At 43.7% G+C, this 15842-nt stretch overlaps 1 protein-coding gene across 4 annotated transcripts in view; it reads left to right on the forward strand.

Annotated features, from left to right (window-relative positions):
• The window catches only part of LOC146971633 (lamin-A-like), a 37163-nt gene that overhangs the window by 8008 nt on the left and 13313 nt on the right, over positions 1-15842 (forward strand). For 3 of the 4 annotated variants that reach the window (XM_085801057.1, XM_085801056.1, XM_085801054.1), the window contains exon 2: positions 56-445. In XM_085801057.1, the coding sequence (XP_085657183.1) occupies positions 102-445 (344 nt within the window). In that variant the 5' untranslated portion in view covers positions 56-101. The remainder of the gene's footprint in view (positions 1-55; positions 446-15842) is intronic. The other variant, XM_085801055.1, reaches the window with a different exon arrangement.

The raw sequence follows: 15842 nt of genomic DNA on the forward strand, positions 1-15842 counted from the left end.
CTTCACTGTAAATACCATAGTTTTCATGAACTCTTCTCTCCCTCCTCCCCCACAGCCAGTGACTCACCCCCGCTGCAACCTCTTGCTGAGCCATTATTGCCATGGAAACGCCGAGCCAGAAGCGCACCAGCCGCGGCCATACCACCACCCTCTCCCCGGCCCGCATCACCCGGCTGCAGGAGAAGGAGGACCTGTGCAACCTCAACGACCGCCTGGCCGTCTACATCGACAAGGTGCGCTCGCTGGAGTCGGAGAATGCCGGACTGCGGCTGCGCATCACCGAGTCGGAGTCGTCGGTCAGCCGCGACCTGTCGGGCATGAAGGCAGCCTACGAGACGGAGCTGGCCGATGCCCGCAAGACCCTGGACCAGGTGGCCAAGGAGCGGGCACGCCTGCAGCTGGAGCTGGGCAAGATCAGGGACGACCACAAGGAGCTGAAAGCCAGGTAGGAGGAGCATGGGAGGGTGGAGCTTGAGTGGGAGGGGCAGTGTGCATAAAATGGATGCATCTACACATGCAGTATGTTATATTTATTACAAATGATGTGTGATAGCTCAGGATGCAGTTAACTCTTGGTACATTTATCATTTTCTTATTATTGCACTGTTCAATGTATTTAGATAAAAGAAGCTTTCATGTGTAACCACATGTTGTAACCACTTGGCTCTAAACATCCACAAAGCTTCCAAGACATCCTGCAGTAATGACATCACATGTATTTGTTGTTATCTGGTTCTGCTGAGGCGGGGGGGGGGGGATTCCCCAGCTTTTCAATGATCATAGTAACTTGGGAAAGTGTGTGGCTCAGATTATAAACTAGGCCAGGGATGTTTATTGTGTGTTTTATTTTTATTTTTTTACCACAGATTAATTGTCCCTTTGGGGAACAGAGTTAAAGACACAAAGGTATTACCTGACACTATTTATTGTGACATCATTGTAGCATCACACGGTGCCTCTGTACTCGCTGTAGTGCATCATCCAGCACAGGTTTGTTGTTAATGTCATTGATGTCCCTTTTTCAAATGAGCATTATTCATAATGCTCCAGAGCCATCAGCCAGAGACTCAAAAGACTTTAAAAAAAAAAAAATACAGTATGTTAATGTGTTTCACAAACATCTCATAGCTGTGATTAAGGTAGCACTGCAGTCAAAACAACTGAACACATCTGAGTGCTGTAATTTTACCGTTGTGTGCTGTTCACACCTGTTATTGTTCGGCGTGGCTGAGATGGTGCAACACACTCTTTTTCTTGCAGGAATGCGGTGTGCAGTGTGGGGCCGTTCCCATTAGTACAGTACATGACATTCCTGGTATTTAGGTTTGTGTGACCCGTCATAGCAAGTAGAGTTATGTCACTTCATGCCCACAGGGATGTTTGAAATGACACACCTTCAGCTAAAGAAATTACACCTTTAACACACAGAGTTACTCAGACAGTCAGGTTGTTATTAATCACAGTGTTCAAAGCGTGAGGCTCTGCTGACTGATAACATCACAGACAATGTCATTATGTTCACAACTGACAACTCACTTTTGTAATCCACAGTAGGCCTACTTTAGGCAAACTCTGTCTACTGAGTGCTGATCACAGAGTAGTAATGAAAAAATAAAAATAAAGTATTTATTTTTTGTTAAATCAAACAAAGCAGAAATCTTCAGTGCAGCTATGTCCTCTGTTACAGTCTGTAGAAGTTCAAATTTCACTATCAAAATGTGGCACAGAAGTCACATTAAAGTCACCAAGACCTCTGAGCAAACTTGGCACTGAAAGTGTGTGTGGGGGTGTGCGTGTGTGTGTGTGTGTGGTTAATGAATGTCCAGTATCTCTTTTAAGATACTGAATATAGCCTACAGACCCATTTAACCAGTCACCTGCAGGTTGTTACTGTTTCAACTAGGTGAATATCTGCCGATCAGACCGCCACAGACCGCAGCCTGGTGGTTGCTCCTTAGGAATGTGTCACCGTCTTGGCAAAGTGCACCTCAGGTTAGGGAAGGCTGAGAAAGCGCAACTACTATTGATGTGCCACTCCCACTGCATTTACCTGCATGTGCACCGATCATAGAGAGTAGAGGAGCAACAGAATGTAGAAATAGAAATATAAAACAAAAAGAGACTGGGTTGATTTCACTGTTGAAAAGCTGTGTGTGTACAGTTGGAGCATGTGTAGTGGGGAGTGGTCTCCCCCAATTCGAGCTTTTGTGTTCTTTTCACTAAGTTGGCGTTTTTGTTGAATCAGCCGTGGACTGTGAAGCCTGTGAACTCAGTGGGAGGGGCTCATGGCTGCTGCTGCTGCTGCTGCGTGTGGAAAGATAAATAAAAATGAGAATAGTTGGTAGCAAATGGCTCACTTGTTCTCTGCAGCCGTGTAATATCGCTGGTGACCTTCACTGTGGTGTCAGTGGTGCGAAGCCCATCAATCTCTGCTTTGTAAATTTGCACATGCTGGAGGAGGATGAGGATGTTGATTCTGCTGCATGCTCTGGATAAAAGGCAACGGGAGTGTTGAGAGGATAGTGTTATCATTTAAAAAAAAAAATTCATTTCCACTTCACCCCCCCCTCGCCTCTGTGCTTCTAATAACTCCTCAGCCACATTTCCAGAGAAGCAGCAGCAGCGGCTCCAGCAGCATTATTGCTTCCCGCAGGAAGCCGATCTTTTGACGCATGTGTGGTCTGGGCCGGCTTTATCTGTTACACTTTAGTGCAGCGTGTTTGGGTGTTTGGTTGTCAGGGAGCTCTGGGAGTCTTGGCTCTGGGCGGACAGGGTGGTGACTCAGAGATTTTTTTTTTTTCGTGGCCTCTGGAATGGGCTGACTGTGGACTCACTGTAACGGGAAGTCAGGTTTATTAATACACGCTGACGGACTTCTTCTGACTCGCCGCCGAGCCGAGCCTCAGGTGGCAACGGCAACAGACGCCGCCGCAACAAACACCGGGGGTGCTACGTCCCATAATATGCCAGCTTTTCATGTCGACGTCCTTGGTTATTCTGCCCAAGTTTGACAGAACACACAACAACAGGTGGAGCCGTCAGTGCAGCTCAGTTGACCGGACACACCTGTTTAGCCCAAAGGCACGACACCGCGTCTCTTCACAGACAAGTCTTTGTATGCATAACGAAACACATGGTCTCCCTCCTGAGGCGACCACTCAAACTGCTGGCCCCCGAATGTCCACCATTCTCCCTGCAGCATTATTTGACATGTAAATAATTCAAAACTGTAGAAAAAGCCACATAACCTGGCAAAAAGCAGGTGTGGGAGGAATGTGGCGCTGTAGAATAAGTCTAAACTTGAATCTCTGAGCCGTGTAACGTAAGTTGAGGAGGGAAAACAGGTCAGAAAGACTAAAGCTGAGGCCCTGAGCCACAGAGCCATGTTCACAGGTTAGTCAAAGGGCCTGTTTAGTCATCCTCTCTCCCTGTAATACTGAAGCACTGCTCCTGTCTGGTGTCTGGTGTCCAATCTAACCTCCAGCTGTGCCGTTGGCTGTTCTGTGTTGTCTTATGCAGGGGAACTGGCTCATCAGTGTCACAGGCAGTACTTGTTCTCTAAGTCCTTCCTTAATGCCCCACCCACACAGATGTGTAGCTTTGTCAGTCTATTTTGATTTAACGTGATGAGCCTTTTTTTAAAAAAAAATTTTCTTAACATTGTCTGTTGAAGACGTGTTCATACCTACTCACTGCCGACACCTTCTTTGTAGATATTGTAAAAGAACAAGACTCACTGCTTGGGTCCGATAAGGATGAGAGTTTATTGAATAGTTACGAGCCACACCCTCATCCTGTTCAAATCTACTTTGAATACATAAAAGCAGGGATTTACATCGGCTCAGTCCGCCCCACCTGTCGGCACGCTGCAGACCAGGGTGTGGCACCAGGTAGATTTCAGACTCTTTTTTTTTTTTTCTCCTCTCCCGCTGCCAATGTGTCGGAACAATGTTGTCAAAAATGAATAAAGAAACGTGCTGTGGTAGACAGAACGTGACAGAACATGTTCAGCTGCAGACTGAAGAAGATCCAGTGCTGTATTGTTCATGCTTTCATGTTGTGTTTGAGGGACTGGTGCATAATGCTGAGGCCGAGTCGGAGCTTTCACAGCTATCAAAGAACACAGCAGGAAACACTTATCATTGAACACATTCACATTTCCTTGACTGGGAATATTTTCTTTTTTCCATTAGCGTTCAGTGTGTATTCCTTGTACTGAGTTTGACCTATGTGTTTTTACAGCTAGGGAGTAATACCACTTATTAAATAGTGTTGGTAATGATCACCCTCAGCTCTTCCCTATAAACTGCATTTCCTCAAAATATCCCATTTAGGTGTAAAACAGTTTTTTGCTCTTACTTCATTTTCCCTGTGCAACACACAACACATGTATTTATTGTTCTCTCAGAGCTACACAATAGACAATGGCACTCATGCACAAAGAATCATCCTAGGCAACGCATAAATACAAACTCATATAATCAGCCAACCTGTATCCTGTGAAGGGAAAACGGGGAAGTCGAAAGGGGCGACTGTGATGACTGGCAGGGTGTATGACGTCATAAGTAGTGCTCTACTATTGGTCATAGCTACAGTTTCACAGAGTAAAGTTCCTATATTTAACCTGAAGGGAAATTTTAAAACACGTCCCCAAGGTAACAGCATTATACACCGGGGTCTATTATTAGGCTGTGCTATGGTTAACAGGACTCATTCAAGCTGCTCATGTCAGGTTTGTTGAGATAAAATTTGTTTGTGTTCAAAGTCTTTCCCTAAAATGGACAAGACCAGGTCTGCACCGCACTTTTGATGCTGCAGTTAAACCTCTGAAAAGTGAAGCTTTCTTTCAATAGCCTGCTGGAGTCTGTACGTCATTATTCTGTCTTTCATTTTTTTTCTGATGTGGCCGGGAAAGCACCTCTGAGTGCAGAGAAAGCTGACTGAGTAGCTGCACTCGAAATTGACAGAGTGACTCTGCTGAGGGACTGTAATGAAGAGAGAAATCACTGTGATGCACAAAACCAAATACAAAAAAAGAAAAATTGATAAATATTTATGTTAAGGAAGCGAAGTGCAAACCTAATTAAATAATATATTCAAAAATAAATAAGTATAAAGAAATACTGGTATGCTGTATTTATTGGTAGTTGCCAGTTTTCATTATTGTAGAATCTGCAGATTTTTTTCTTGCGTAATGGCTCAATAGATATAAATGTAAAATGTCAGAAAATCCAAAAACCCAAAGATTCAATTTACCAAAAAAGACAAAGACAAGCAGCAGGTAGAAGAAGACAATGTTTAGTATTTTTCCCTCAAAGAAAATTACACATCAAGTGATAAATTATTAGAATAGTTGCAGGTTAATTTTCTGTGAATTTATTTTTACAAAGAATTTGGGGTAAATTAAGCATGGCAGGTAAGGAATGCCCAAGTAGGCTCTGATAAGTATGTCATATTATAAGACCCAGCATCTTCCTGCCAACATCCCAAAGACTGATTATGCAGACGCTGTAAAGAATTAATGACTGTAACAAGCTTTTATTAGGTCAGTGTAATTTGTGGGGTGAAAAATGAAGCTCACCAGGTTACTGTGATGCTGGTGTATCATTTGTTGAACAGTCAGACATATCCACTTTTGACATCTCCATTTAAGCTCAAAGTCTGACCACTTCATTCATAATTAACTGCGCCAGCATAACACAGTGTCACCAGTCAGTGTTGAAAAACTCTGGCTGCATTTATCTGTCAGTGTCCACCTTTTTATTAGAGCAGATATTCAACTTGTCAGGGAAAGCACAGGTAGAGCTTATTAAATGAACAATGGCTTGGTTCCATGTAGGTGTGCCAGTCAGTCCTGCTGCCAGCCAACGCAACGCAGGACCCTGGAACTGCCCCCATTAATGTCATTCATGGAGGCTTTTTCTGGGATGAAATGCATCAGCGCCGCTGTTAAATGTCGCATCTCCCTCTTTGTCATTAACACTGCGTGGGCTGTGCATGTGGAGCAACAGAGAAATCTGAGAAATAAACAAAGTCACTCCATTTATCTTAGAGAAATTGAACATTTCAGCATCGTGAGCCCTGCATGGCACCAGAAACAGAAAGTAGACCACCATCCACCATCCAGCAGCAGCAGTAGCAGCAGATTTCATTGTGCTGCTGTAGAGCTCTCTCTCCTCAAACAGTTTGATCACACCCTCTTCTTCTGGCTGCCTCAGGGGGAAACCCTGTGCTCCCCTACGATGAGCTCAGCTTGTATTATGTGACAGCAGACAATTGTCTGTCACAGCGAGTCATGCGAGGGCACATGAGAAGCTCAGAGAGGAGCTGGTGAGTTTTGGGTGTCATCCAGCACTGATGTTAATCACATCACACAGCTCTCTCCAAGTGTCACAGCGTTGAGCACAACCTTTCACACCAAATAAGAATAAAAAATAAATAAAACAGTAGAGTGCTTTGCATATGAGAGTGATTAAAAATTAATATTTGAATTATCTCAAAGGGATTCGTGAATAATTTTTTCCCTGCACAACACATTATTCTTTAAAATGATTAGAGATTATGCAGCGGCTCCAACAGACTAGTAAAACCCTAAATCGAATTCTGTGCCGCCTTCTCATATTTACAGGTACAAATATTGGAAATTTTAGTAAATTGTGAAAAATGTCACTTTATAGTTTAAAAGTTCAAATCAAGATCAGATCAAGAAATTCAATTTTCCTCGTAAAACAGAAAAATGCACCGCTGACAAGCTGCGGCCGGAGACTGTCGGACATCTGGCAGCTGATTTTCTAGCAATCGACTAATTGATTAATGAGCCGTCTTGGCTCTAGAACAGATCGTTTTATTGTACAGAATCCTTTTCCAATTTTCTTTTCCGTCTGACACAGTTGGTTCATTATGTGGAGGTATTAAACGGACACAGTTTTACCGTGGGGTGTGACTGTCTGTTCACAGCAGCATCAGAGTTGCAGTACAGTTTTAATGTGAATGCCTCTGGTCAGTGAACAGATGTCCTATAGACAATGCTGGTAGGTGCTATAGGGCCTGGTGAGAGTATCACTGCTCTGGTCTGGTGACTATTTGTTCCTGGGCCTCTAACAGGATACTTTGCAATGGAAAACAGATGGAGCAGGCCAGTAAACGTGCTGGATGGCTGCTGTCTGGAGCCGTCTCTGCTGGCTTTATTGGTGCTCGAGTAATGACAGAGTTGGTCTTGGACTTCAGCGGAGCAGAGCTTGGTACCGAGCAGGGTTTTGGCAGGAGGTCGTATCGTGTGTGTGTGTGTGTGTGTGTGTGTGTGTGCGGGGAGTTTATAGAATTAGTTTCCATAGAGCCTCCAGATTCAGCCAAACCCGCGATGAGTCACTTGCACATGGAGAGGGTAAATCACTTTAAGATGGAGGGACTTTTCTCTCTCTTTCCTTTACTTGCTCCCTCCCTCCTCTCAAAGACCTTCCTATTGGACAGCGGGGCAGGTGGGTGCACTGCAGCCTCAACCTTTTCCCGCCTCATCTGGTTGGTTATGCAACAGTCGTTCTGTTTCCAGAGCGACAAAAGCTCATTTACTCTGAAATAAACGAGCTGAGCGGTGTGTTTTGGGCAGAGTCGCTCTATAATCTAAACAGGGCAGTGAGGTTGTGAGAGAGCTCGGTGGATCTGAGCCGCCTCAGATGTTCTACATTAACTATTGCTCTTGTTTATTAGAACTGAGGAAACATGATGAGGAGCCAGGTTTTTAGATGTGGATGTGATTGCTTGGCAGTCGGAGTCCTGTGGTCTTTAGCTGAACTTCATCATTTTAACTCTTTAGTACCTGTTGCTTTACACTCTGTTTGATGAGCATGTGTTTTCTGCAAATCTCTTTGTTTCCAGTTTTCATGTTTTTTTTTCTCCTTCTTCTTTTTTTTGTTTTTAACTTATTGCCAGATGGGTGGGGTTTGTCATGGAGACCAGCATGCAGAGTGCCAGAGTCGAAACAATCGCAGGAAAGCTTGAGAATGTGAATGCGGAGTCATTTTCAGTGCTTTACAGCTCACACGACACTGTGTGAAGTCTGTTGGTGCACATAATATCTTTTTTTTTCCTCTGGATGTGTGATGGTAGAGCAGCTTTCTGTCTCTGTTTGATCTGCTGTGCACTCTCCTGTTTCCTGCATGTCCACGTTCGATGCCAGTCTGTTCTGGCATCACGTGAGAGCGCCCAATCGTCAGGCTCGTCTCACAACCACAACCTGGTTGTTCTCCAAGTATCAAATCCCTTTTTCCCCCTCCTTCCTACACTAGCACAGATTGAAGAGTGCTGACCAGAACTCATCACTGTCTCATCACAGGCTCAGACTCCATATGGGTTTTGTTTAGCTTCAAGCTAACATTAGCAGAAGTTCTCAGAGATTTTATTGCAACTCAGCCGGTAAGAGCGCTGCCTTTCAGGAGGCTGGAACAAATTCTGTTGTTGTTACAGGGAGCAGAAGTGAAGTGGAGATACAGCAGGGAGTTTTCCTCTTGATGCGAATGAGAATTAAACTTGTAAATTATGACAAATCAGAATAATGTGAATCATTACACATGTGGTGATAGAGCGTTACAGTGACAGGAGTCTCCAGTGGAGCAGGATGGTCCTGTGAGCACAAAGCAAAAATGTTGACACAATGCAGCTGAACCTGTTTATAAGAGAAAGTTGTATTTGTGCCGACTCAGCGCGGTGGCATTCACAAGACCACAAGAGGGATGACTCAGGAGTAATTGTAAACATACTTTGACTTTTATATGCAATTGTGGGGTCTGAAGATTTCTTAAAGATGCACAGGAAGTTCATGGTTGGCATAGTAAACATGAACAAACAGTTGTTATCTTATGGCGCATTTCCACTAGCGCGCTTCGGCTCGGCTCGGCGCGCTATTTGCGTGTTTCCACTAGCACGCAGTACCTGCAACCAGGTACACTTTTGGTATCACCTCAGCCCTGGTTCCAAGCGAGCCGAAGCGTTACTAAAACGTGACGTCAGCCGACTGCCTTCCACTGATTGGCCGATGAGTGTCGTCACTGGAAGCGACGACCGACAACAGAAATGTTCCTGCTGAAGCCTGTTATTACCAGAGAATTTCTAATATTGAGACTGGCTCTGTTATTACGTGACTTTATGAAGTTTTAATATTTTTTCATGCGAGAAAGTTACTGTTTAGATCCCCAATGTGCGGTTAGTTTATCCAAACGACGGCTGTTTAGAAGTTTGACCCGATGTTTTTCGGAGAAGTGAAGCTCCAGGTCTGAGCAGCGACCGCGACATCATAGAGGCAGCAGCCCAGCTTCTGACGTGCTCCGCCGGCCAGCCTACCACCGTCACCCCGGGAAGAAAACGATGCTAATTAACCTACCCGATGGCTTTTAGAGGTTTACCACCGGCTGGTTAAACTCTTTTTAGGGGATAAATGTTGATCTCATTGGTGAAATCTAACAATTGTGGCTGTAGCAGAAGTTTGTTTGTGATTAGACAGAAGAGCAGCACTGCCTTGGGGTCTACTCTGTACGCACAGAAAACACCACATTTACATCAATAAATAAATGTTTTACAATGAACCAGGCCGATCTCAGAGCTGGCAAGACTCTCCGGTAAGGCATATTGAACGGTTAAATGCCGTTAACGGGACGAGAGCAGTCAAAACGGCGGTTTAAAGCTAGCTACAGCGAGGGTAGGCTCACTTCCTGTTTACAAAGTAAAAGCACCAATTCTATCGTAATGGCTTTCCTTATGATAAAAGGCAACAGGTATTTTATTTTGTGAAAATCACCGGAAGTGCGTTGCTCACTACGGCTAGCTTTAGTGACGCCAACTTCGTTGAAACAAAATTGTAAACAGCTGGTATTTTGTCAGATTTTCAACACGTTGGGGATCTAAACGACTACTTTCTCGCCTGAAAATGTTTCAAATGTTGCTAAAGTTATATATTTACAGAGTTTAGAGCGTTGCTCGGCGCCGTGTAAATGACGTCACGGCGGCACTAGTGATACAGTTGTAATGGAAACACAACCAAACCGAGCCGAGCCGTGCCGAGCCGAGCCGTATCGAGCCGAGCCGTGCTAGTGGAAATGTGCCATTACTTCATCACTAACATACATGTTCTCTCCTCCTGTGCTCTCCTGATTATTTAACCACACTGTAAAAAAAAAAAAAAAAAAAAAAGAGGAATGAGAGAGTGAAATTGTGTCCAGTTGCTGCTTTTTATCATCACACATAATAAACCGACACAAGGAGCAGACAACCAGCGTCTGACTCACCCTCTGATGAATCATCAGCTAATCATGCCGGGAGGAACAAGGGCTGTTTCATATGCCTTGTGGAGTCTGTAGAGACACACACACGAACACACACACACACACACACTTTGTAACGGGCGTTATCAGCGGGTGGGGCATCATTCTCTCTTTACCTTGTGACTGACACTGTGTTTGAGGAACTCTACTAACAAATGCAAATTTTTTTGTGGGCGTGAATGGGACAAAGAAAGCATGCATAATTCTCCTTAGTTTACAAAGTTTGCCTTGGTGACGGCCTAAACAAAACAGTGAGTTTGACATAAGAGAACATGGCCTGTCGTCACTGCCCCTCCCCTCCCCTCCCTCTGTGCTTCTCTCGTCACAAGTCAGTTCCCTGCAGCCCTGAAACCGCTCCTGCTCAGCGTTGGCTCTGCTTTAAGACTGGAAACACTAAGGACTCTGTTCCCCTCTGCCACATGTGGATGTGTACGGGTGGCCCCCTGGCAAAGGCTCTGTTGTTGTTGGCTTTGCGTGATTTATCACACACACACTCACACACAAGCCCTGTGATTGTGTTGTTCATCCCAGAAAAGACACAGGAAATGGTCATGTGTAATTCTGTCATGTTTCTTTTGCTGCTTATTTCTTTGTGCGTGTCAGACTACACATTTAGAAAAGCAATAAGAGCTGACTTGAACGAGCAAACCTTGAATGCATCACTGTCTTTACAGTTCATCCTCACACTCCTCTGTTTATATGCAAGAGTGTGTGTGCCAACCCAACTCGTATGTTTTTTTAATGCAACACTATATTGTGAAGTTTTCAATGGACTCGATGCTTCTTTCTAACTGTTGGCTGAAGGAGTTCAGTGTTATTTTAATATCAGTTAATGATTTGCACAGAATTGTATAGTTTAATTAATGACTTCAACAAGATTTGTTAATTAAACAATTTATTTTCTCTTCAATCAAAATATTATAATGTGAAAAAACACCAAACATCTCTCTATGTGAGGATTTGCTGTTTTTCACTTTATATCAGTGTAAGTTATTACAATTATAAAATGTTGCAAGCAAACTGTTGCTGTTATAATTAGTACAGATGATACTGAAAAAAATCTACTGCTCTGTTTAAAAAAGCAAACAAAGGACGACATTTGAAGACACACACCACATTGCATTTGTTTTTGCATTTATTTTTATCTTACATTATCTAAAGATATAATGAATTAAAAAAAACATAAAATGATAATTAGATGTTTTATTATAATGGCCCATTAACACAGTGTTGTATTGTACTCTGGCATGTTTTCTTCTTTGTGCCACTTCGGTTTCCGGGCTCCTCTGTTTGTTTACTAAAACCCCATTATTCAACAACCTTTCTCTTAGTCACCTTCTCCCTGCAGTGCTCTCCACACAGAGCTGCTTTGTGAATTCAACACAGTGGAGATGGAAAGAGGAAAGGTGGGCTATAATTGGAGAAGGGAACATTTTGGGTATTCTACTGGGAATATGGGAGAACCCCTTTTTTCCTCTCCTCAGTGTTTGAGCAGTGAGTCATCGGGAAACCCCACCCACACGTGCCCACATATGCTTGCCAGATTGTGTGTGTGAATGTGTGTGTGTGTGTGTGTGTGTGTGTGCGCGTGCGTCTGTGTGTTTATGTAGCAACATACCATATGGATCAATGAACACTTCCACTTCTCATCAGAGCAACTCTTTGAGTAGTACCACAGGAAACAAACGAGGTGATGAATTGTTTCTCACTATAGCAGCCCCTCACACAGAGTGAGTGATTTTAAACACACCGGCAGAGAAAACATCAGAGGATGAAATGAATGAATACAACCCCCCCAAACCCCAACCCCTCCCACCTCGGTTCCCCCATGACTTCAACAGATGTGCCCACGTGCAAAGCGCTGAAGCCCCTTCTGCTGCAGGGGAGCTGCTCTGTTGTGAACACTACAAGACTGCAGCTCCCCGGTGCATGGACGAGTCTCAGCCCCTCGCAGCTACTTTACTTTTCCACGCCACGCTCGTAAACAGGAATATGTTAGTCGGTTATCCTTGTGGAGTCAGTCAGAGTCATTAAAGGCATGTGTGTGGAATTTGTTTTTAAAGGTCAGCTCAAAAGGAGAAAAATCTTCTTGGCTGAGTAATCAAAAATTTATGAGGGAAAAAAAAATCTCTAGTGGCAGGTAGTCACAATAACAAGGTTTGATTTTATTTGCTTGCAAAATGAAATATCTGCTTCATTCTGTCTCTCCAGAAGTATGGTTGGATGAAGCACACAGTGTGCCATCCTCAGCTTTTACTCATCAGAATTACTGTTGACAGTGAGGTCTGTGAATTATCCAGAACAATGGAGCTGTTTCCGCTGTAAACACTACTAGCTACTTTCTATTGACATCTTAACTCCTCCACTGTTGTACCACCACAAATCTACAACTAGGAAAAACAATGTAAAATGTGTTTTACTGGCACCTGGGAGAACTAACCTCTTAAACCTGAGCACATGCAGCCAACATTATGTCCTCACATCGTTAGGGTCAATCGGTACGGGACAACCTGTCAGACTGCAGCGTGTTGTCCCTCGGTGCTAGTGAGATCATGGATTTGGTTTGCAAAGTAGGAAAAATTGGGTAGACAAATTCATCAGCTGCATGAGTGCAAAGCTCAGACAATGATATCTGGTGAAGTTGCCATTAAAAACATCTGTGGAAGCTCACTATAGTAAATTGTGCTGCTGCTAGATGTTGTCTAGAAAATGGCTAAATCCATGTTTTAAATTGGTGAGTTTTTTAGTTTCTTTGTCTGAGTTGATGCTGATTGTTTGCTTGCTCTCAGCGTAGCGACTGGTCCTGTATTGACTGTGCGGTTGCAGTAAATGGTTCGTCATATGTTGAAGAAACTCTGGGTTGGGATCTCCTCCGCGGGCCGAGACAAAGCACGCCCTCTCAGTCTAGGGCCGTTTAGAAAAACCTCCACAGAAAAACCTCTTTCATCGCGTCCACAGCATGGTGGAAACGGCGTACTAGCAGGCCTGATGACAAGGCCTTGGTTTCCGTGGCAACGGCATAGCAAAACAGGGAGGGAGGGGGTTTGGGGGGGGGGCATTTTTCTCTTTTTCACTCCACGAGGCGGGGTTCGTTTCTCGTTACTGGGATGGACAAAGATAGCTGTGAGTCATCCTTGAGGCTGGGAGCCGAGCCAACACATTCCTCCTCCTCAGATTTCTCGTCTCTATTATTCCCCCTCTTTCTCTTTCTCTTTTTTGTCTCATTCTTTTTGCATTTCCATTTCACACTCCCCCACCAGCCTACCCTCCTCTCCCCCATCTCACACTGCTCTCTGTCCAATAGCTCCCATTTTGTCTCTGTGCTTCAAAATGTGTCATTTACTCTATATTTGCTCTGTAACAAAATGCCTTAAAAAGCTTTGATGTCGCTGCTGAAAAGGGCAGAACGATGATATAAACCTTTATTTCTCTGTAATATATTTATTTCCAAGAGAGCAGACGTTTCTGTGTGGGAAGAAAGAAGGCATGACAAATAAGACAAGTGGTCTGTGCTCAGAAAAACAAGAATAAAGCTCGCCAAAATTACTCTTCTTTTTCCGTTTTTAATTCCCCCTCTCCGTGCAGAATATAAAACATGCAGCGCTGCCCTGGCACAAACATCTCTCTCAGTTTGCAAGCCTAGAGACGACTCTTTTGTTTTACTTGCAACAGATTTCCCTTATCGTGATGATACAGGCTGTTTTTTTTGTTTTTTGTTTTTCCTTTTTCTTTCTTTTTCTTTTGCCTTATTTGAGTAATTTCTAAAATCTGCATGTCTTTGCTCATCTGTTGGCTCTCAGCCATTTCCAGTCCCACATTTGTTCTGGTGTGTGTTGTATTGATACAACAGCAGAGTGACTGCACACGTGTCCTGAGCACCGGCTGAGAGGCTTCAGTCCTTCAGAGGAGCAGAATGTAAACAGAGAGTTGGAGGATATTTATGCTGAACCTCTCTAATTATATCATTCATACTGGATTATATAAACAGGTAGTCCCAAGAAAAGCACACACCATGCACTGGATTATGTAAATAGTATATGGGAACATAAATGTGCAGGGATATAAACGCTTGCATACACATTTGGTAACACATTGAGTTGATGGCGGATACACATTCGGTGCACAAATGCACTAAATGTTTGTGGTTGTACACACACACACACTTGGCAGTCAACACTCCCACACCCACGTGTACACACACACACAAAGATTTTCCGATTTCCTCACACACTTTTAAGCCGACATCCAGGAGCAGCATCCTGGAGGCGCCAGGAGCAAAGAAAGCAAGTTAGAGAACAGTAGATGATCACACCCGTCTGCGCTGAGCTCAGCTCCCATTACCACAGCCACTGGTTATCGTTTTAATGGTTTTATTGTACTTATCTGCTGATTTCTCTTTATGACTTTGGCAGGGTTCAAATACGACCAGATTAATTTATGAATGTGTTTACAGCTTCAGCCGTTTTATATCAATATTTGCTGATAGGCTGGGTGTGAATTCTTAGATTTCAGGAGCCGTTGGAGCTAAACGAGTCACTGCACATACTTAATTTTGTCTTCAAATCTGGCCCACTTATCTTAGAAAAACAAATATGATGGCAGTGGAGAGCCCTGGCTGACGATTCCTCGCCTGGTCATTCAGAAATAAATGCGTGTCATTTAATTTGCCTGATTACTTTGTCATTTGAAAACCCAACCTGTTGCAGAGACGGTGCAGTGCTCTTCAGAGACAAGTGCTCCTAATTCCCCCTCTGCATGTATCAGCCTCTCCCTTGTGTGCTGCAACATGCAGTTTTCTTATGCTCTGTGAATTGCAGTTTACTGCCACGCTGGTCCCGTCTGGGCCTGAAGAGCACCCTCCTAAGGCTGGGACTATATTTGGTGTGATCAAATGGAACAAATTCAATATTTTTCACCAAATTTGAGCTCAATAGCTGCAGTGTTTGCAGGCTGACCACCTGATCCTGTCAGCATTTTAGCACAACCCTGTCCACAGCCCCCTGATACCAGTCAGTGTGGTTTGGGAGGCACCAGAGGTCATGTATATGTAACTGTCAGTACAGAACCACAACATTATACTGCACCTTCCTGCTCTACATTAATGTTGTCCTGATGTTTCACACTCTGAAACACCTATTGGGTGAAATCCTGTGCAGACAAACTGTACATGGTTCTCAGATGATGACTTCCCCCCTGGTACCCTGCAACAATCAGCTGATTCCATTGATTTGAAGAGTAAGAAGCAAATACTTTGATAATCCATTTGTGAATTGTCTTTTTAATAAATTTATTTCATTATTGTCAAATAGAGAATATGTCCAAATTCTATGATAAAAGAAAAAAGCTCATGCACGTCCAAAATGTAGCCAGGTGTTGTGTCCAGGGAAGTAAAGCGACAAAAAGGAGGGAACTCACACTGTATTCTCCCAAAATGTACAATAATTTATTAGAGGATTACATAATAAAAAGACAAGGACAACGTTTCGAGCGTTTAGCTCTTCCCAAATTCTATGATACCCATAATGTTTC

This window comes from Trachurus japonicus, chromosome 16, assembly GCF_045865225.1.
Source record: "Trachurus japonicus isolate A0001 chromosome 16, Traja_1.0".
Classification (NCBI taxonomy): Eukaryota; Metazoa; Chordata; class Actinopteri; order Carangiformes; family Carangidae; genus Trachurus; species Trachurus japonicus.